At 34.3% G+C, this 22,792-nt stretch overlaps 2 protein-coding genes and 1 non-coding gene across 7 annotated transcripts; all 3 read left to right on the forward strand.

Moving 5' to 3' along the window:
- Positions 1-3,883: 3,883 nt before the first annotated feature.
- TRNAV-GAC (transfer RNA valine (anticodon GAC)) lies at positions 3,884-3,955 on the forward strand. The gene has a single exon. It is a non-coding gene; the product is annotated as a tRNA-Val (tRNA).
- A 481-nt stretch (positions 3,956-4,436) lies between these two features.
- Positions 4,437-9,654, forward strand: LOC105672278 (zinc finger protein 432-like). 3 transcript variants are annotated; one of them, XM_012367114.2, is made up of 4 exons: positions 4,437-5,152; positions 5,206-6,691; positions 7,287-7,446; positions 7,790-9,654. In XM_012367114.2, the coding sequence occupies exons 2-4, from the start codon at positions 5,304-5,306 to the stop codon at positions 8,411-8,413; spliced, it is 2,172 nt and encodes a 723-aa protein (XP_012222537.1). In that variant the 5' UTR covers positions 4,437-5,152; positions 5,206-5,303; the 3' UTR covers positions 8,414-9,654. The 3 variants fall into 3 exon arrangements, with proteins under 3 accessions (XP_012222537.1, XP_012222538.1, XP_067208892.1); XM_012367115.2 differs by having other exon boundaries at positions 5,239-6,691; XM_067352791.1 differs by having other exon boundaries at positions 4,437-6,691.
- A 2,392-nt stretch (positions 9,655-12,046) lies between these two features.
- Positions 12,047-21,770, forward strand: Ypel (Yippee-like). 3 transcript variants are annotated; one of them, XM_012367179.2, is made up of 6 exons: positions 12,047-12,381; positions 13,579-13,631; positions 17,345-17,695; positions 18,135-18,178; positions 18,763-18,871; positions 18,951-21,770. In XM_012367179.2, the coding sequence occupies exons 3-6, from the start codon at positions 17,594-17,596 to the stop codon at positions 19,038-19,040; spliced, it is 345 nt and encodes a 114-aa protein (XP_012222602.1). In that variant the 5' UTR covers positions 12,047-12,381; positions 13,579-13,631; positions 17,345-17,593; the 3' UTR covers positions 19,041-21,770. The 3 variants fall into 3 exon arrangements, with proteins under 3 accessions (XP_012222602.1, XP_067208910.1, XP_012222600.1); XM_067352809.1 differs by lacking the exon at positions 13,579-13,631 and adding an exon at positions 17,222-17,280; XM_012367177.2 differs by lacking the exon at positions 13,579-13,631.
- Positions 21,771-22,792: the final 1,022 nt, after the last annotated feature.

A 22,792-nucleotide genomic window follows, 5' to 3' on the forward strand; every position in this document is an offset into this window, starting at 1 on the left:
TTGCGATGAGACAATGAGGCAACAGTTGCAAGACGCGATAGCGCCGGATTAACTCTCGATCGATTTCGAAGCTACTCCATCCGTTCATATTGTCCACAATCGACCCTGAGAGTCGTCAGCTTTACGTGGCCGTGTATGTTCGTATACACGTGAATCAGTAGCTGATAAATGCGTGTTGGTAAGCAGCGTGCGCGAGCACAAAGAAGCCCGGACACTAGAGACCGAAAATCAAATTATTATTATCATAACTATCTATCATGTGCACTCGCTACTTTCAAAAGCTTAAAAGTTTGCCAGATCAAAGGAATCAATGTCGCGTTCCCTCTCGAGAATAGAAAAAGCATATCCAATCCTCCAAGCAAATAAATTTTTAAACGAGTCAGCGCATGATGTGTATATATTATTAAAGTACTCTCGAGAGTACAATCGTAATGTGATTTTAATTACGCCTGTAATACGATCTTCGAGCAGGTCTGTAAAATATATTTATGCAATGAAAAACATGTTTAGAAAAATATATTATAAATTTTCAAATATATTCTTGTTTATCTGAATTTTTTGCAAAACTACATTCTACAATTATGTACATATATGGCACGCTATAAAAAATAGGAATATTTCCTAAACTATTTACTTTTCAAGTATCTTATTTATTAATACCTTTATGTGCAGAATGATAAGAAGAATTGATAAAATAAAATGTATAGTTTTAATTTAAAAAACCGAGTTGTTTTCCGAAACGCCTTTATTCTTAAAACAAACGCATGCAGTATCTAATGTTTCCCTCCGAACAATTTTACCCTCATGCTACTTTTCTAGTTTGCTATACTTTTAGAAATAAATCTATTTATAGATTATAATGAATTACCCTGCACTTACACACACACACATACGCGCGCGCCGCATACGCGTAGTCTGGCAATAAAGTTTACAAATTTATTTCTTTTTTCTTATATAATAACAATTGGATTGTTTTTATTTTTAAAGTAATTTTAAAGTAATTTAGTTTATAATGTAATATATAAATATTAGTTTTTTCACATCTGATAATTCAAGAATTTATTTTTCAGAATCGCTCTTATAACTATCGTCTTTCACTATCGTTTTTCATCAAAATCTTTGTTCTTTCAACAGATTAATTCTTATAAATTCTATGTATTTTATGGATTTTGAATCCGCTTTTATCTTCACTAAAGAATCATTTAATTAAAAAAGATGTCAACATTAACATTCCTGAATAATCTGTTTCTAAGAAACAATTACTACATTTTGATAAAATATTTATGATGTAATATTAAAAATATATGTACTAATATATTTTTAACATATAATACAATATTAGAAGTATTTCACTTTAAATATGAAAGCATATGTAGCATCTAATGCATTCTATTTTATCCTGAAATAATTTATATATTAAATTTCGGTGGAATTCCTCATATCAGGCATATCATAAGTTTCACATATATTTATTTATTAATAATACATTTTTTTTATTAAATAGTTTATATACATTCTTTAGCAAACAATAAATTTTCTTAATAAATTCGTAATCTATTTTTTTTTAACAACAATTTATAATAAGCGTTTAATTGCACATTTGTTAATTACTTTGTCTGAAAATTGAATGCCCACTTATTGTCAGTTTTAACTTACAAAACTTAGAAGTATTATATTATTAAATGAAATACAAAATCACATTTCTACACATGCTTCGTTTATATTATAAAATAATTGCATAGTAGTAGTGCACGTTGTGATGTTTATTTTTAGGCTCGCAATCTGCATTGCAAATATATAATAATTTCGATAAACAAAATCCGAATATCAAAATCATTGGATCGTAATATCGGGGAAAATAACGATACCATCAATGAATGATCCCTCGGTAGCGGAAAGACATAATTGATACGTACAAATCACTCTGCTGCTGACGCGAGGAGGACGAAAGCAGGGTATAGGTACCGGGAGTATACCGAGAAGGGACGATCGACGAACGGTTGTTTGACGGCACCTTCCCTCGTCCCCCTCCCCCATCGCCCTTCCACCCCCGTCCCCCTTCTCGTTCCCCGTACTGACGCACTACGTGAAGCTGATATCGCATTCACGGTCCACTGCCTCAGGATTCGGGTTTCTACCCCCGCTTCTCTGAGCTGGCTCTTTCTTGTAAAAAGAGAGAATACAGAAAATACTACCACCCCTCGTCGACGATCCGTAGCCCCCTCGATCGTCAGAATCGAAACTATCGCACAACGAAATGTACTTAGCAAACCGCTACATAAATAACGCATCTGCCGGTCGCACTTTGCTGTTATATACAAAGACTTTAAGTGGCTATGCATTTTTCAATTCGCTAGAAATAAACACAATTGTCCGTACGTCTTTCGCCGTACTGTAGAAACATGGTAAATTAATTATTAAATTATTAGAATAATTGCAATAATAATATTACAATAGTAATTAAAAAAAACATCAGAATATAACGTGTCTAAATTTGAACGCTCTCATACATTGTGTGTAGATATAAATATTTTTATAATTACAAAGACCTATCTGCGTGTGAAGGAAAAATTACAAAATTGACCAATTTTCGAAAAAATTTTAATTTATTTCTAAATTTTTTAACTTTTAAAGGATTACAAGATATTTTTAAATCGTGAAGATATTATCGTTCTAGGAAATAATCTATTGAATAGTCCGAAAAGTTTTTTAAGTTTCCTTTTAAAGATAAAATCTGAAAAATTAGAAAATTTTCTGAACAATTCAACATATATTCAATGTATAACGCTTGTCTTTAAAAACTGATGAAATTATGAAACTGGTTTTAAGATATTATAACATCGTAAGATCCTTTAAGGATTAATTTTATTGAAAGATGAGCAGGAATTTAGCTTATAAAAAAATTACTCATCACACTTTTGTGTAGACATAGACATAGGAAAAATCAACAAACTTTAAGTTTATATCATCTTCTCCCTCTTATTCTTAACTATGAGATTCTCGTTCTAACAGCATACATTGGCTTTTTGCCAAACTGCGATGTCCAGACCATTAACGAGCGGGCTTGCTTATCAGTTGCTGAGTTTGCGTTACCGCACCACCGATGACCAGCCGTCCGATAGAGCTGTTTCTATCCTTGTATCACTTAGAGATCCCTCTACGTCTCATAACTCGTCACATACTGCCTGTAAATGATGAAAACGATCGATGTAACACCGCCGTCTATTGATCTAACGCTGACATATATCTTCGATATTGGTTGCCCATCGATCGTGTGTCCCTTCGCATTCTATCAACGTTATTCATGAACACCTCATATTATACTGCCGAGCTACTCTAATAATTGAATTTTTTTTTCAACTATTTTTATTTTTTTAATTACCGCATTTAAAAAAAAAATAAAAATAATGTATTATAAAAAATATTTTTTATTGGTTTATTTTATGAAACTATTTTATTAAACTCTTTAAACTAACAACGACTATCAAGGCATATAAATAAAAAATACGTTACTCATAAAAAACCAATTTTTATTTTTTACAAATAATTTTATATGATTTAAATTCGATAAATTGTGCAATTATTTTGGATTGATTTTAATTTTATTTTCTTAATGTGCTGTTAAGAAGTTTTCTTATTTTTTGCCATAATATTTTTTAAAAATTATTAATAAGAAAAATACAGAAAATAAATGAATGAATACATGCATAAAACACTTATAATGGAAAGGCTTATATGATAATAATCAAGAAATATAATAATGGAGCTTACGAGCCGTCGCAGGATGTTAGTGCTAAATTTTTAATTTTTTCTTTAAAGAAATTAATAAATTAGTTTACATGAGACAGTTAAAAATCAGTTAAAAGAGTAGAAAAAATATCATGTCTGAGTAGTTTAGTGGTCAGAACTTTCGCCCGACAAGCGGAAGACCCGGATTCAATTCCCGGCTTAGCCACTCGCGCCCCGATAGTTTTTTTCTCTCTGCCTTTCTTTCCAATAATTCCTATATGTTTCTCTATATATGAGAACAATGTACGTGAATTTTCGTACACTTTAAGTATCTCAATCTGAGATCGGTGTACAATTTAACTGTCTCATGTAGACTAATTTATTAATTTCTTTAAAGAAAAAATTCAAAATTTAGCACTAACATCCTGCGACGGCTCGTAAGCTCCATTATTATATTTCTTGATTACATGCATAAAAGTTATTTGAGCAGAAAGATGAATAATTGAAAGTAAATACAACGTTATAGCAGAAAATGTAAATAAAATAACGCAATGGAAACGCTAAATTTGAAGTTAGTCTTTGACATACGAATTCAGCACATTTGAATTTATGGCGGAAAAAGTACCGGCCGTAGCCTCACGTCCTGTGCCGTCGGCAACGGAGAAAAGTGCTGCCATCATGGAAGTCGCTTGGCGACGCTATCGGCAGGTCCGCTCCCTCCAAAAGTGCGCGTACATTGGCAACATTGTTTTTTGGTAGTTTACAAATAAAATGGCCGATATGTGAGGCTAGTTTGTATAGACAATAAAATATGCAATTATGTAAAATTAATGACCGTTGGCTGTACGCGCGTCTAAACCAGAATCAAGTCCCGAGAGCGCAAAACGCGGTAAAAGCAAGCGGAGTGTGAGTGAGCGTGTGGGAGTGTCATCAGAGGAAGGTGGAGGTTGTCTTTGAAGTCCGTGGACGCCGCGGAGCCCTGAAGACCGAAACGAGGAGTCACTTATGGTCTCCAACACATAGAAAAACTGTCTAGCCAAACGGCGTGTTTTTTTTCTATTGGTGCACAGTGGCGCGGCAACAATACGAAAACGACTCTCAGATTTACGAAAACATTTTGTCGACAGAGAACGACAGAAATCTCATCGCTTGGTCCGAATATTTTCGACGCTCCGTTGGCCTCGTCTCACTTAGCCTCGTCTCAACTCATCTCCCGGGGCTCGCATCGCAATCCCAAGATCAGTGAAAGCGCCTCGGGAGCACGTTGCACGTTCTTATCATCATTAACAAGATATAACCACTTTGCAGCACCGTTTTGTGTAGTTCAAAACTTGCAAATATCAAGTTTGCTCCAAGGACCGTTCCTGGTTTAGATATGACAACTGACTCTTACATCCAAGGCCGAGATACTGGAGCGTAACGGGTACGTTTATTTGGAACCTCTCAAAATATTTCCTACGGATCAATTTGTTGTAGTGGAAAAGGTTGATGTGGAAAATGCGTTGACAGACACAGAGGAACCTGACAGTACCGCATCCAGTCAGACCAACCCATCCATCGCAAATCTCACAAATATGTGTACCACTCCTGGCAATGCGGGCGCAGGATTCGGGTATGCTTGGTCCTTTGGAGGACCAGGGACAGAGACCCGAGAGAATGCGCAGAATGAACTTGCAACAAATATCAGTTATGCCGTTAACAATAATCAAGATCAAGGATCCAGTCAAAAGATACAAGTTGATATTAAGCCAACCAAGGTTGTCGCCACTACTCACCGTCGTCCAATGTTTGCGATGAATGAAAGTTGTCAGCAAACACCCACTACACACCATGGCCATACTGGTGGAGCACATAATCAAACAACCCATGGCACTCATGTTCGTACTAAAAAGCATCACGATGTATTTTCATTAACTTGTGACAAAGGAGGGTGTAATTGCGATGCAGCACATCCCACACCACCACCTTCCTTATTCTCAAACACATTAGTTTTTACAACAGCTGATAAACATGCCATGAGTAAACACTTTATGACACCACTTGGACCGTTGCAGCTTACAGCAGAAGAGTGCAATGAAATTTTAATGAAGAGAGCAGCTGCAGCGTCCAATCAAGCCAATGCAGCGAATAATGTAGCGACGAGTCAGACGGACAGTACTGCTCACTTTGGACATGTTTTGACCCATGTGAATACGACACAAATCGAAACAAAAGTCAAGCAGCAACAGGATATGGGGAGCCAGGTCCGTGTGCCGAAAGAACGACCGTACTCTTGTGGGGAGTGTGGGAAATCTTTTCTTCTGAAGCATCACTTGACGACACACGCGAGAGTACATACCGGAGAACGACCGCATATTTGCGTTCACTGTGGCAAAAGTTTTGCACACAAACATTGTCTTCATACACATCTGCTGCTACATAGCGCCGAGAGACCATACCAATGTCGCGAATGTAAAAAGTCCTTCACACTGAAGCATCATCTTGTAACGCATACTCGCGTGCATACGCGAGAACGGCCGTTTGTCTGTCAAGAATGCGGAAGAGCATTCCCCCTGAAACGTCACTTGGTGACGCATAGTAAGTTCCATTCGGGAGAAAGACCTTACGTTTGCGAGGAGTGCGGGGAGTCTTTTTCACAAAAGGATCATCTTACGATGCATTCGCGCTTCCATGGCAGTTTACATCCATTTGTTTGCCACGATTGTGGCGCGACTTTCCAGAGAAAGTTTGAGCTAGTTAATCACGGCCGGCTACATGGCAGAGTTCCACATTCGTGTACTGTCTGTGGAAAGGAATTTCTGCAGAAGAGAACACTTTTAGCTCATATGCGATTACATACCGGCGAAACGCCCTTTGCTTGCACCGTCTGCGGAGAAGCGTTTCCACGGAAAGCAGATCTGGTGGCTCATTCGAAGAATCACAATAACAATGCAAATACCGATGAGAAGTCTCTTACTTGCAGGTAAAACATCATACGTACCATAATTGTACTAATTTATCTCAAGCTGATTCTCGAATAGAATCTATTTACATCTATTTAATACTAATTATAATGATACTTAAGAACATAATATAAAGTGATCGTCGATATCATATTATGCATATAGAATTCAAAATAACAGTATGTCTAAAAAAATAACAGGATTAATTTTTTTTATTTTTTTAAGCATTCACTGATAATTAATGGCATTTTGAAACTTTACATTTACTTAGCTGTTAAAGTAAACACAAAATTTCAAAATATTACTAATTATTAGTAGATGATGCTTATACAAAAACTTATAGTGCATATAAAACTAAAATTGAATTAAATCCTCCTTGTATAAAGTTGTTAATTTAGAAAAAATGCAACATTTTCCTAAAAATTTTTACATCTAACAGCCTAATAAAAAAATGAAAGTTTCTGTCTTCTAAAATCTGTATTTAGAATGACAGGGCAAGTTAATAAGTATATGATTTGAATAGATGTTATTTTTATTCATTGATACATTTTAAAATTTATCGATATTATTAGAAATAGGCTTAATCTCTTTTAAGATGAATAATTATTATTTTAGGGAATGTGGATTGGACTTTACAAATAGAGAAGCTCTAAATTTACATCAGAGGTTACATACCGGTGATCGAACATTAGTGACAGACCTTTGTGGACTAGCTGCTGCTTTCCAACAAACTCCAGCACATTTTCTAACTCCGAATACTCCAGGAACTCATCAAGTAATACCATGTTGCTATTGTGTACAATTAAATACTAAGATTTTCTTTAATTCTGAAATTTGGGGATACTACTTCAATTTAAGCTTTATTTCTTTAATAAAAATATGGTTTGTAAAATTAAAAGTTATTATATATTTTTTTTACTTTATGTTAATACTTGATGTTAATATTTATCAATTTCATTATCTCAGTGTTTCATTAATTAGAGAATTTATTATTCTCTGCATGAATTATACCAAAATAGCGTTAAATCTTGCTATTTAAAAACACGTCATCATTGAATGAAAGCGGTAACATATGACCAAAGTGTGAAATACGTAAATTATAAATGAAATGTTTACAGATGAACGGGCCAATAGGAACGCCTGGTGTCAGTCATATGCACGGGGCGACGCAAACATCGCCGCCTGTGGGCGCAGGACCAAAACCTAAGCCACATATTTGTCCGGACTGCGGTCGTGGCTTTGCACAAAAGCACGGCTTGTCGCAACATCAACGACGCCACACCGACGGCAGTTGCCACATAAGATCCCACGTATGTGATAAATGTGGCAAGGCTTTCTTCCAAAAAAATCATTTGTTATTACATCAGCGTCAGCATATGGATCCGCCACCCAGTATACTTAGACAACAGCAGAGACAAGCTGCTCAAGCTGCTGCTCAACAAGCACAACAGCAGCAAGCGCAGCAGCAACAGCAAGCGCAGCAGCAGCAGCAAGCACAGCAGCAGCAGCAGGTTCAACAACAGCAAGTGCAACAGCAACAAGTACAGCAACAGCAGCAGCAACCGCAACAACAGCAGCAAACATGTACCGTCGATACGAAAACAATTCAGCTGCAGGCAATACAACAGCAAGTACAACAACAGGTACAGCAGCAGCAACAGCAGCAGCAGCAGCAGCAAACGCAACAGCAGCAAGCATGTTCTGTGGACTCTAAAGCAATACAGTTAAATGTCACCATGTGAGACGGTATAAAGAAGAGGGACTGGAGATTCCTTGAAACAATAGCACTCCCAAATGCGCATCCCGCTGCCACCCTCTACATGCACTTCTCTTGTACTAACAATATACATTAGACTTATATTTATTATATCTAGAATCAAGTACGGAATAACCGATTTTATTACAAGAGTATATAAGAATATACAGAGTATACATATTCTAATTAATATAAGGCTTGTAACAAGAAAATAAAAATAACCATATATTAATGTTTTACATATACTTTATAAATATACAAATATAAAAATATAAATATAAATATAAATATATATACTCTAGATATGTAAAACAAGATAAACAAATTAGTTGCCTTAATAAGAAGAAGAATTTTAATGAACATATTAATTATTGTTTGGTGACTTTTTCATTTACTTTTATTTAGTAGGATATCACTTTATAAGAAAATACATATTGAATAAATCATGAAAGAAAAAAATAAGTTCGCCGTGTATCGATGTTTTGTTGTTATCCTTTTCAATATATTTGTGCGATGGTAGTTGAGAAGAAATTATTGATGTATGAAGGGTATTGAAGGGGAAAATTCTGTAAACGATTTTATTTCTTCTTCGAAGAGAAAGAGGGTGGCAGATATTGCGCATTTCTAAAGCATTTTTAAAACTTAGATCTATACAAGATAGCATTTTAGCCCCGCGCGATTTATATTTTTACGTTGAACAATACGAGCAAATCGCTTGTAAAATTCTAGACATACGTAAGAATCCCGGTTTTATAAGATCCAAATATCAATAAATGGATGTAAATGTTTTTTTGTGACGAATTAACACAATTCGTATCGGTATATTATACACACACATACATAAAAAGCAAAACTAATATATGTATATATTGGTTTCTTTTGCGTGGGAGATTATTTTGGAAGCTAACTTGTATATACATATATTAATTTAATATCAAGATAAATATTTCTGAGAAAACATCGCAAAAGTTATTGAAGTTACAATCTTTTCGTATGCGGAGTTTAGGATCGCAGAAGCTTCCCCACACGCTTATTTATTTTCTTTGAGTGAAACATTTTCTCCGTGATGACAAAGTACACCTTGTGCTGATGCAGATACGTGAGATTGCTTAGTGGGCTTTACTAGTAAAATGCAAATTTAATTTTTGTCAAATAAGAATGTATTAACTAATAGAATAGTTGAAAAATCGGGAAAAATACGAATAAAAGTTTCCTACATAGTTTTAATACGTATCTATCCTTTTTTTTAAAACAACGTAGAACATTGCTAAAGTATTCATATATGAAAAAATTGCAAACTAACTTGTTGCGAGTTTTGTCCATACCAGTTCTTTTTTTATTTTTCTCTATGACGTCTGTGGTGACATTAGAACAAAAAATACGGTAAATTTTTAAGTTTTTTGACTTAAAAATTTTCTTTTTAAATTGTGGCAATTTATTAAATAATTTAAGATATAAAAAAAACATCAATATTATATAGTTGTGTAAGTAAATATCCCATAAATTGTATAATATTTGCTTATTTCTTTGGCAATGTTTACACAATTAGCAAATTGATGACGGTAATTCGTATATTCTTCTTTTATTTATAGTGTAAAGTGAGCTATATGGATATTACACGCGCGTATATATATGAACACTTCAGAGGTATACTATATTAAGTCACATTTGTTTTAAATTGAATTATTATTATCACAAGACTCTATATTTCAATTTTTAATTTTTAGGAGAAGGATCTAAAGAGATTTTTCGCTTTTGATATGCTCTCTGTAAGATACTTATAATGTTTTGCAGATGTTTTTGTATTTGCAGATATAATATCAAACTTCGATATGTTTCAGAAAATAAAATTGTATGATTACGGAATCTCAAAAAAATATGATGTTAATGTGACTTAATACTGTTTACCTGGTGAATATGTTATCACCATTGTGACTTAACTTTATACAGTCAACATCTCTATTGAAAACATTTACCATTGGTAAAAATTTGAGTATAGAATCTTTTGATAATAGTAGCTTTTTTCCGAAAATTGAGTTACTATTATCACAAGGCTCTATACGCAAATTTTTACCAATGGCAAATCTTTTCAATGAAAATAGAGATGTTGACTGTATAAAGTTATATATATATATATATATATATATGTGTATGTATGTGTATGCATGTGTATGCATATAATATGCTATAATATATGTATACATACATATATTTGACAAGGTCAGGCAATAACTATTGTATTACCTTGGATATTTTTAAAATTATTGCTGATATTGAAAAAGGTGTCAAACAAAAGTTGAATGATTTCGAAGGGGATGTAATATGGTGCCAATAATTGTATTATAAGTGGAGGTTTAAAAGAGATATAAAGGTTAACTCTTCTTTTTTTGTAATGAGACTATATAATTTTTAATGCATTAGTTGATGCATAGCTCTTTATTCTCTATCAAATTATATCAGGATGTTTGTATCGAAAACTCATATTTTTATCAAACCTCCATCTATAATAAAACTATTGAAATCAAGTTACGTCTCGCTCAAAATTATTCAATTTTTGTTTGTTTTTCGATATTGCTAATAATTTTTAAGATATTTAAGAGTCATTGTCTCATCCTATATAATATACAAAATAATCCACGTAAAGCTTAAGAGCTTAATATCCCGAAAACTACGCAATCAATTTCGTAGGATATTAAGCTGTTAAGCTTTACGTAGGTCATTTTTATATAATATGCATATAGCTCCCTCTCCCTTCCTCTCTCCCCTCTCTCTATCCACTCCTCTTCCCCTCCCTCCCTTTCCCATTCTCTCTCTTTCTCTCTTCCTCAAGTTTAATTTGTAGAATGTATTTTTATTTTAATTGAGTTACACGAAGATTATTACTTTCGTTATTTTTTTTATAAATAAAGTTAAATAAAAAATAAATAAAATAGTTAATTTGAATTACTTTAGGTTAAAATAGCTTAATACAATGCTGCTGGGATATAAAAATATTATTTGTCAATTGAATAAAAGAAATACAGAATTATTTAAATGAAGATGAAGAAGACTCGCAGGAGGCAGCAAGAAGAAGATGCAGAAAGGTGAAAAAAAGAAGAAAAAATGGTATTATATTTCAAGTACTATACCTTTAGGTATTTATAGGTTTCTTCTAATAGATTAAATTAAAAATTTTTTCCATTAATTCTATTCATACACACACACACACACACACATAAAAGAATATCTTTTACACATCTACAAAAGGCGTCTCTGACACTCCTTTTACACAAAAAGCAAAAGAAAGCGCTCCTTTTTTATGCATATAATTAAAAAATTTACTTTTTTTAGTCTATTGTGTCTTATATATGAGGCACCAGAAACACCTTCGCGGAGCATCTTTGACGTTTTCTTATTCTGATGCCCCTGCTCAAAACCATAGCTCATCCCCTAATCAATTCTAATTATATTACATATATTTACAATGCGTGCACATGTATGTGGCGTGCATGTAACGCATGTAACGCATGTAACGCATGTAACGCATGTAATCATTTAGTTGTATGATATAAATATATGTATATATATATATATATAGTATCTTTTGACCTGCGTACATTTTGCGTTCGACATTTTGTACATTCGCGCGCTCTATTGGCAATGTCCGAAACTGGGACGTATTGCTTGGCGCGTGCGCGCGGGTTATTGTATGCGATTCTGCCTGTGAACGAACCGAAATAAATCGAACGACGCGAAGTCGATCAGCAGTACGGCGTTCGCTGGATGTGAGCATAGTATTTCGTGTCAGTAATGATCAAAACGAACTGTCGCTATCGCCGTCGTTGTTTGTGGCACTGTGCGAAGACGAAGCAGCCGTAATCCGCTCAGTTGGTGCTCCGAACTCGCAAGATAAAGAGAGGACCGAGAACTCCGCGTCGTCGTTGCTCGTTGCAGCGGTCACGGATGCATATGGAGGTATGTAAAAAGCCTGTTTTCGACACATTCGTCATTTAATACTCGTGTACGCCTCTTTGTTTATCTTCATCGTTTTCCTTCCATTCTGCAGTCGTGACACGATCGCGAAGTGTTTGTACACAGTGAAACGTATCGCAAAATGCGATGCAGCGCTACGCGATGCTACGTGTGACACAATGCAATCTGAGCGCGACACTTAGCGTAGAAATGAGCTGATCGAAGCGTAAGATGACGTCGTTTACAATTGCGACTAATAAATAAGTCTTTCCTGTCATTTGACCAGCCTTCTCGGTTCAATGGAACATTGTTTTCTCAGCATTGTCGACTGTGATTGCAAAGCGTAGTCGGAATCATACGTACTCCATACTTGTCTCCATTTGTCTCGAACTACGCAATATTATTTTCGAACTTTCGTCGAATTTAATAAAAGATATTTTTCTCGCGCTGAGCGAAAGTCATCGCGCATTGAACTTCCAATAATAAGAGAGAGTTAGAGAGAAAAAGAGAGAGTAAGAGAGAGTGAGCAAACAAGAGAGAGAAAGAGTGCGCGCGCGCGTATGTGAGAGAGAGAAAGAGGGAGAAAGAAAGAGAGAGATCGCTAAAGCATCGGGTTTGTATACGTTCTCAGCTGATGGGGCCTGTCAGCTGCCTCAATCGTTATGTCTTGCTTCGCTTCATCTCGCTTTTCTTCATCTTATCTATCCCGTTTCGCCTCGCCTTATTTCATCTCGCTTTGTCTCTCTTTGTCTCGCTTTGCTTGCTCAGATCGTTTCGTATATACGATCACACGAATATAATGTCGCATGGATCGTTCACAATCTTTCGTCATTCTTTCGTCTGCTGTATTAATTAGTTCATCTGATCAGTTTTTCAAAGCAACTTTTGTGTGACACGATCGTGACATTTCTATTATTTATTGCGCGCGTGATGTATGTATATACGTGTGTAATATATATCGTAAGTGATGTGTAACGACAATGTCAGTAAATAGTTAATGCACATTGGCTTGTTTTGTATACATTCACAGCTGATTCAACTGTTGCGACATAAAAATATCGAAGCCATTATCTCGGTTGCGCTCTCAAATGCAGTTATTCGAGCTGTTGCACATGATTCGTGTAATTTACATTTTTTGAATAACTTACTATTAAAATATTTTACAATTATTTTATTTTATTGCATTGAAAAATGTTTCAGATAAAACCGATTTAATCGTCAAACTAAATGGCAATGACAAAATTTTTTACAAGGTATGCGTACTTTTTCCGATCTCAAAATATGCTTTCTGATTCTTATTTATGCGTGAAATAAATGAATAAAAATATTAATTTCAACCACTCTTTTTACTTTTATTATTAGATATCTTAGATATTTTAGATATGCGTAATTTATAAAAGTATATTTAAGATAATCTATAATTAGAAAAAATCTAAACAAGAAGAAAGGGACTTAAGAAATCTCTTCTCTCATCATTCATTTATTCGCACTGAACATAATATTTATTTATCAAATAATACGTAATATATAATCGGTGAACAAAATATTAAATAATATCAATATTTTAGTAAATATTAAAAAATGAATAATATAATATCTAAAACGAGAAGTGTGACATTTTTATGGAAAAAATTTGTTAGAAGAAATAGAAATTCTGCGCGTAACTACAACAAGCCACGATGGTTTGTCTTCTGATGATCTGTTATTCATATCTTTTATTGCGTCATATGACGAATGACAAAGAAACATTGCACAGATTAATTAAACATGTAATGTAGTTCATTACATTAGATTTTCTATCTCCTGCTCTTTCTGGTTTTTCTACCGGTACAGGAAGTCGCAAATTTCATCGATATAACTATACTTTGCCGCGGGATAAAAGTTTATTTGTCGGACAGACAGTATAATTTTGCATATAAACATGTTTTCTTTGCTCATAATTATATACATAACGTATATACATAACGGCGTCCAGTGCCTGCGCGCGTTTTAGCAATCAAACACTCTACAATACTGAAAAAAATTGTTATTTATTTAATTAATAATTAATTGTAGGAAAATAAAAAAAGGAAAACAGGTATTCGCGTGTCGCGACGTGTGTCCTTGTGGACCAATGTGTGTAGGTATATCGGATGGTGTCATTTATGCACGCGTTTGCATGCGCGCCAGTCGATCGAACATCGCGGCGGCGCGTCGCATCGCTCCGTGTGCGACCGCGTGAACCTGTTGGACAACGGGTTTTGTGTACATTTACAGCTGACTGGACTATCAGCTGACTGCGCGACGGAATTACTACGTAGTAGCAACAAGTCGCGCGCGCATTCCGTTATTTTCTCACCTTCTCTCTCACCTTCAGATATAACGAGTTGTGGCACATAATTTCCCAATTTAAAAACATTTTTGAAGGAATAAAAAGTCTTACAAAGTGTCGGATAAAGTGTGTTAGAAAAACAGTGATTATATTGAAGAATGAGCTATCGTTTGAATGTTGGAGTGAACATTTATTTTTTAATAACAACCTTGCTTTGGAAAATATTTAACTTACTTTCATGTATATTGTGTTACAATTTTATAAGATGCTGCAGCAAATCCTTTATTCAAATAATCGATTTTCTTTGTAATTTAAAAATGATTAATTGTACTTTTTAAATAAAGTTATGTTTATTTTTTAAAGTCATTTTCCTTATCGTTGAAAATAAATTCTTTTGCGGATTATTTAATTCTTTTTATCGAAGTTTATACATTCTTTAGCATCAAAATTTGGTAAATTCTTGTTATTTACTTGGAAAATTATTAGTTTATTTGAATACTTGAATTTTTTTCCAGATATTTTTAATCTTTTATCCATCATTCTCTTTGTTTTCTCTTTGTATTAAAATCAGTGTTGCAACTATGTCGCAATAAGGTCAATTTTTGTTTCTATATATAAATCAAATATAAACAAGATTTTTCTCAGAAATCTTTAGTCAAGCTTTTTTTTTTATTTTTTTACACAGTGTCCACTGAAATCTCTATGCGTTTTTGCCACTAAATCGGCAGTTTTTTATTGCAGTTTTGCAAAATGTTTTGGAACATGTACGAAGCTAATTGCGCAAAAAATCTTTGCGTCATATAAAAACCTTTCTTTTCTATCGTTAAATAATTTATGCCATTTGTACTTGGGATGTTTTGATAAAATGTCATACTAAACTGTACGTCTAATTTTTGTAAAATTAATGTGTTCTTTAATTCTCAAAATTTAAGAATGCGTTGCGCATCTACACTTGTTCATTCATCTTGAATGAGCTTACTAAACAATCGTAGCAATTGAACGACGCGTCGTTCAAAGCAAGAGCGAACACGCCCACTGACTTCTCTCTACCACTGCGTCAAAACGTGCACAATTGCGTGTTCCGTTTATTATACAAAAAGTCTTATTTATATTTGATCGACTCTCATACATATAATATTTAATTATTTCTCTTAAAATTATTCCAAGATTCCGCGTCCGAGTATAATTATATATATATATATATATATATATATACATATATATATACATATATAACGCTCTTCTTACAATACTTATGTACTAGCTTAGCTCTGAAAACTTGAACAAAGAGATTTTCTCGCTTTAGTCGATCGCGTAAGAGAATCGAGTTTTGACTAGTTGTCGAACCGGTCGTCGTCACGTAGAATTTGCGCGAAGAAAACGAAACATCAATACGTCTGCAAGAAGTAATAATGAGCTTGACAAGTGTATTGACTCCAAAAGTCCCGTTCTTTGTTCTCATGTCAGTCACCCGTTAAGAAACTCGTTTTCGTATACTCTCATTCCCTTCTTTGTCCAACCAATTGGCCGGTTGTCAGAAGGATGAGATCAAATTTAATATATGTGACACTGTCCAGAAATTTGGTTTATGACGAAAATTACTCATACAGCATATATTTTTAGTTATATTGCAATATATCTGCAAGATTTGCACATTTAAACTTCCCCAAAAAATGCGTTTAAAGTTTAACAATGTATTTTGAATAACAATTCCATATAATAGTTTTTGGTTCAATTTAACTTTTATATTTATTTAAAATAAGTATAAGCTTAATTTAAAAACCCATAAATTTCGTTTGAAACCAGATTTCTTCAGAGAAGATCACGTACACAATGGAATGTCCGTATTGTAAAAGCTCCCACGTTGTGAATACGTTTGTATAAATCAACTGAATATACGCTTTATAAAATAAATCTTTCCTACGCTGCTCAGCTATAATAAGCACTTGTAATGTTTGAAATCGTTCGAAAATATACAAGTACCTTTACACTAGAAGAAATGGAATCATCGCGAGAATCAATCGCGATTAGTGAGAATTTGCGAGAATGTGCGATTTATAAAACGTTTGGCATCCGTTCTAAAAAATAAGTGAGACACATAGTATGGAGCGCGTCTACATACAGGAAAAGCCTTTAACGATTTATAATAACGTCCTTGTTTCTTTATTTGAACGCGCGCCAACACATGACGACATATCAATCGATGTGGAATGCATACGCTCTATAATTGCATTTAAAAACTACGTTGCTTTATAATCATATAAAAGACAGTACGAATCAAAAGCACGGTTGTCAAAGCGTAAAAACTATGAACTATTATTAATCAATGCATAGAAAAATGTTTCGACCACAATTTCGACTTCTTTTGAGTTTGAAAAAAGTCAAAGAAGAGAAAAAGAAAAGTTTAGATTACACGGGAGATTTAAATTAAAAGGTTAAAAAGTTACGGTAATTATAAACAGAATTCTATTCTGTCGCGAATTGTAGACTGTGTAAAACAGGCTTTAATGCATGATCGCTTCATGTTTATAGCAAAAAGTTGATAAGTTACGCGTCATGAGATTTCTTTGGAAGACGGGCTTAATGCTGCGGTGAGAATCGATTTAAAATGAAAATCAACATCGCATTTCCGCTAATCTCTCCATTTCATTTTAGGTGTTCCCGAATCGGCGCTGTCTGAACCAGCTTAATAGCTGATCGGAGCACGAAGCGGCGGTGAACGGGGCTACTATCGCACCACCACCCCGCGTTTCGGAGAAATTCAGTCTCGTGTCTGCTAGATAAAAAGAGAAAAAGAAAACACAAATTTCAGGGGATAAAGGAAACTGCATCCTTGTGCTTGGCAAAAGGCTAGAAGATAGGAACAAGGACAAAGTCCTCTCTCACTCGCTTGGATACATCATCATGGTGAAAACTTTTCAAGCGTACCTACCTTCTTGTCATCGCACTTATTCGTGCATTCACTGCCGTGCTCATCTCGCCAATCATGACGAACTTATCTCTAAGGTGAGACGCACTTTCATCGCATAAATAATAGCAAAGCCTCTGACATCCGCCTTCGCTATTAAGATTTTTAATTTTTCATTGCAAATATATTGAATTACGACGTTGAAGAATGTTGTCTACACATTTTATTAATTTATTGAGCGAATTGTACACGAAGGAACCAATGTTTATGTTCACAAATAGTGAAAATTATATAAAACAAATTATATAATTTTTTGCTTCTAATTTTACTTTCTCTTAAAGAGTTTTGTAATTTTTTTGATTAGATATAAAGGCATAATTTTGAAATCGAATAAATAAAGGTTCTTAAGATTTTCCAAATCATATAAATAAGAGATATGGCAAAGATATGGTAAAGAACCGACCGCGGTTGTTGGTACGAAATAAATAAATTTCTTAATCACTTTTCAATTTTCAACAATGAAGTTTCGTATTTTAGTCCTTCCAAGGCAGTCAAGGTCGTGCCTATCTCTTCAATTCCGTGTAAGTATATAACTAAAGTATTGGAAGTAGAACATTCCTGACGTGGGCACTTTACAATATATTATATGTAGACAGAATATCTTGGAATTATTTTCATCGTTTTCATTTTTAATCTTTTTATTATATTAATTCTTTGAGCCAAAACGAATATTTTCTTTGCAAAAATGTTACTCAAATGCTACTCATTTTATCGACATTTTTATATATTTATAATGTCTAATTTCCATTTCTATAAAAAGTATAGAAAAGTAATCACTTATATGAAGACAATAGACCCTCGATTTACCGGATTTCGAAAAATTCCTACAAAATCTGAGAACTTAGAGGATATTTAAAATTTGGACGACCTATCAATAATTTGTAATTGATAGGCGAGGTATATTAATTAGGGCGGAAGGCTGGTCTCACCAATTGGCGTATTTTAACGGTAACAATTATATATTAAACTTCGGGAAATCCGGACAATTGAATCTTTCAGACATCACTATTCACTACACCCTCTATTAATCTATAAAATCGAGGCTCTATTGTATTATATAACACATGAAGAAACATAATAAAAAATTGATAATTATGTTACGTAGGGTGAATGTAGGTTGCGGTCCTGCAGAAGAGCGAGTTTTATTAACCGGACTGCACGCTGTCGCTGATATCTACTGCGAGTGTTGCAAAACTACTTTAGGATGGAAATATGTTAGTTATCCATTAATTCAAATAAGCCTTAAATGCAGGAAAACTCATAATGTTAAATGGTGTCTAATGTATTTTTTAGGAACATGCGTTCGAATCAAGTCAGAAATATAAAGAAGGAAAGTTTATAATCGAACTTGCCCACATGATCAAGGAGAATGGATGGGAATGAACAGCCGAGGGGAAAACGGAGAAGTTCCCCATGCCTCTCATCAAATTTTTCCTGAGAATGCCTACAACGTTGTTCTAATTGCAATGTGCGGCCCCTTTCTATTCGAACCACCAACGAAAGTCTGTGATTTCATTTGTGATTTATAATCTTAGTAATCTTCGTTTCGGACAATTTAACATCGGTTTGCTTCTGATCAAATCGAATAAGCGAAGGTATTTGCGGCGATCCGTATTCGCCGATGGACGTATCACCACGTATAAAGAAATTATTTTTCAAAAGAAGAAAATGAAAAGAATAGAGTTAAAACAATGATGTTTAGTAACGGTGGAATATAATGATGAAGGTGCCATGGTGGATATAAAGAAGCGAGATTGCTCGGTACGAGCAGTGGGGTGCCCCTCCTTTCTAATTTTGATTCATTATCTTTGTAGACATTGCGTGACATCGTGTGTCAACACTGAATGTTAAAAATTAAACGCGCGGGGCACCCCGACAATCAGTTTAATCCCGTTTTACGCACCGGAAACAGCGCAAGTGCCACAAATCTTGCCGGACTGATTGTCTGCCTGCCGCGTCTGTCATTGGAATTTCACTGCCGATATTCCTAATATTAATTAAGGACACTACGTCGTGTTTAGACGGCGTGGTAGTAGTTTTAGTTTAGCATACTTTATAGAACACTCTAAAGCCTATGTTACATCATTATATGACCTCGTGGATCTAGAAAATAGGGATAAATAAGAGTAATGGAGGCAAAAAAGTAGAAAAAGAGAGAATTTAAGTAAGTGAGTGAGAGAAGAGGAGAGAGAGAGACAGAGAGAGAGAGAGAGAGGGGGGGGGGGGGAGGAAGAGGATGGTGTATAGAAGAAAAGTTATGACATATGTATATGTTTGATTTTATGTTTATTATGCCTGCCAAACTGTCTGTTCATCTGCCAGTTGCCACTGTTATACAATAATATATTACAATACGTTTATGTTTCCACCGGTTGAATAGGGTGTGATGTGATTCAACTTTTTGTTGCAAAATTTTTTGGAACTGCGCCTTTCTATGCACGTAATATAATATCTGAAAATTTAGAAAAAGGGGATAATTGCTTGTTTCCTTTAATATCGATCTCGTCGGCAAATATTTTATAGCATCCAACTGTATTTGCGAATTGCTGTCGCACGGATTCTGCCCGTCTGAGAAACTGATAATCTCCCTGAGAATCGATTCTCTATCGATTCTCGAGTGTACGCAAAATTCATAGCGGTACGTTCATAATCTCAAGTTGGCGCTTCTTATATTACGTTGATGTACGTTGATGTGTTTTCTTGCAATGTAACTAAACTTTGTAAAAGTTACTGTCTCGGACTGTATTTTGGAGATTGAAAGTTGCAAATTGGAAATTAAAATTTGACCTATCGTAACAAAGTAAACTAAAATTAATTGATTCGTCGAACTCATTGGTTAAATTTTTATTTCCAATTCGCAATCTCAATCAAAATACATAGTCTTAAACACAGACACCTATGCTACAACTAAACTGCTAACTCAGCCAAATACATGATTCTAAAAATTATGTATAAAACTCATGCGTATGCGTGATAAATATTAGAAAAATTGACACGTTTTATTGCATAATCTGAAAGATTACATACGCGCGTGCACCTATACATACGCAACGTATATGCATAATTTTACAAGCAAATAAGAAATATTTTTAAATAACTTAGATTTTTTTGTTTTCTGATTATATAAAATTTAGTATAGCTTGGTTAATATACTGGCAATATCAGCGTGTATATCGGCTTTTACTACTAACATTACGCATGCAATACATAACTTTGGGAAATAATTTTATGTACACACATACAAGAACAAAAGGAGTTAGCAGTCTAGTTATAGTACAGATATCTGCAGTCTTAAGAGATTTTTCTTTAAAATGTCATCACAGAAGCTGGTAATCTTTCACTTTTCACTATATTCCTCGATCAGTTCTTCCGTTGCTATCTTCTTGTTATCGCGAAAGCACAACCAACGTTTACTGAAATTAAAAATTTATATACAAGTATAGTTTTTTATGGCATGTGCACTTATTAGAAAATCGAATAAAAATAAAATTGCATCTATGCGTGATACTTAACAGAAGACTCGTATAAATTGTCATTTAACATTAAAAGACTTTTAGATTAAAAATAATTTCTTTATGTGCATATTATTAACAGGAAGATAGCGTTATTACGTTTATTGCATCAAACAGTCTGTTTATATCATATAAAATATTATATTTTGTATAATATTAATGATCTTTTCTTGCACCATTTTTTTTCAGTACAAGATCACGTGTAGAAGAAAAATATGTTTAGCTTTCAGGTGCATATGAAACCGCAATGTATTCGCGTACGTAAAAAATTTGATTTGGTTGATAGATTGACCAATGAATTAACGGACTAACCGACTGACTAATTGACTGACTGACTGACAGACAGAAGTGAATACATGAACGAACGAATGAATGTGTCGGCCTAACATTCACGCCTGTCACTTGAAGAGTACTTTTTATATAATGTGCCGATATCTTTATTCGCACTCACCTTTTTAAAACCTTGTTAAAATGTGCCCACCAACTTATTAATTCCGTAGTCTTCAGTTTTTACAACTCCAACTATCACGAAATTTGCTTTGTAAAACATATTCTTAATAAAAGAAAAAAAGAAGGAATACACAAAAATAATTCAAAATAATTTAGATACTATAAGTCTTACAGAATAATTACATACATATTTAGATATTTATATAAAAAATTAGAAAAGAAGACGAGTCAGAGCGTGAATGCGGGTATAGATGTATAATTTAACAAAACTGAAGAAGAAGCAGGGCTGCCAGATTGAAGACCCGAGCAACCGAACGCACACACAAGCGAGAATCGCTTACGTGTGCTGCGCAAAACGCTCTGCGTAGCCATGCACACGATTCTCAATTTTTTGGGTTTTCAATCCGGCAACTCTGAAAAAAGCTCTTCAGCTGCTGGAGTCTAGCACACCAATCCATTTCCAACTCTCTTCAAAGCTATTCATTATACATAGCATTAACAATTTCTACATAACTTTTTATTGCTGCTTTCTATATTTTAATAATTTTGTTTTGCAATATGCATAACAACATTATTAACAATTTGGGGGGTACATTGTTTACACATATTAAACTTGCCATTAATATATTTAAAACCAATTTTCAATAGTATTTATTTTCGCACATGCTCATTGTGTTTTCATCTGTAAATAGTTTATATTCCGTTAAAGCGCTGCAATCGCCTATGGTTTTTTTTAGTTCCTTTATATTCCGCTAAGGTGCTGCAATTGCCTATAGTTTTTTAGTTCCTCTATAATTCCGCCAAAGCGCTGTCACCGCCCACAGTTTTTTTAGTTCCTCCATATTTCCGCTTAGGCGCTGCAATCGCCTATAGTTTTTTAGTTCCTCTATAATTCCGCCAAAGCGCTGCCACCGCCCACAGTTTTTTTAATTCCTCCATATTTCCGCTTAGGCGCTGCAATTGCCTATAGTTTTTTAGTTCCTCTATAATTCCGCCAAAGCGCTGCCACCGCCCACAGTTTTTTTAGTTCCTCCATATTTCCGCTTAGGCGCTGCAATCGCCTATAGTTTTTTAGTTCCTCTATAATTCCGCCAAAGCGCTGCCATCGCCCACAGTTTTTTTAGTTCCTCCATATTTCCGCTTAGGCGCTGCAATTGCCTATAGTTTTTTAGT

The sequence above is a fragment of the Linepithema humile genome, chromosome 4 (assembly GCF_040581485.1).
Source record: "Linepithema humile isolate Giens D197 chromosome 4, Lhum_UNIL_v1.0, whole genome shotgun sequence".
Lineage (NCBI taxonomy): Eukaryota > Metazoa > Arthropoda > Insecta > Hymenoptera > Formicidae > Linepithema > Linepithema humile.

Coding starts and splice junctions, on each gene's coding strand:
- LOC105672278 (XM_067352791.1), top strand. CDS start 5,304: ATGTGTACCACTCCTGGCAATGCGGGCGCAGGATTCGGGTATGCTTGG. Junction 6,692..7,286: donor GAGAAGTCTCTTACTTGCAG/GTAAAACATCAT, acceptor TTATTATTTTAG/GGAATGTGGATTGGACTTTA. Junction 7,447..7,789: donor ATACTCCAGGAACTCATCAA/GTAATACCATGT, acceptor AAATGTTTACAG/ATGAACGGGCCAATAGGAAC.
- Ypel (XM_012367179.2), top strand. CDS start 17,594: ATGGTGAAAACTTTTCAAGCGTACCTACCTTCTTGTCATCGCACTTAT. Junction 17,696..18,134: donor ATGACGAACTTATCTCTAAG/GTGAGACGCACT, acceptor TTCGTATTTTAG/TCCTTCCAAGGCAGTCAAGG. Junction 18,872..18,950: donor CTACTTTAGGATGGAAATAT/GTTAGTTATCCA, acceptor TGTATTTTTTAG/GAACATGCGTTCGAATCAAG.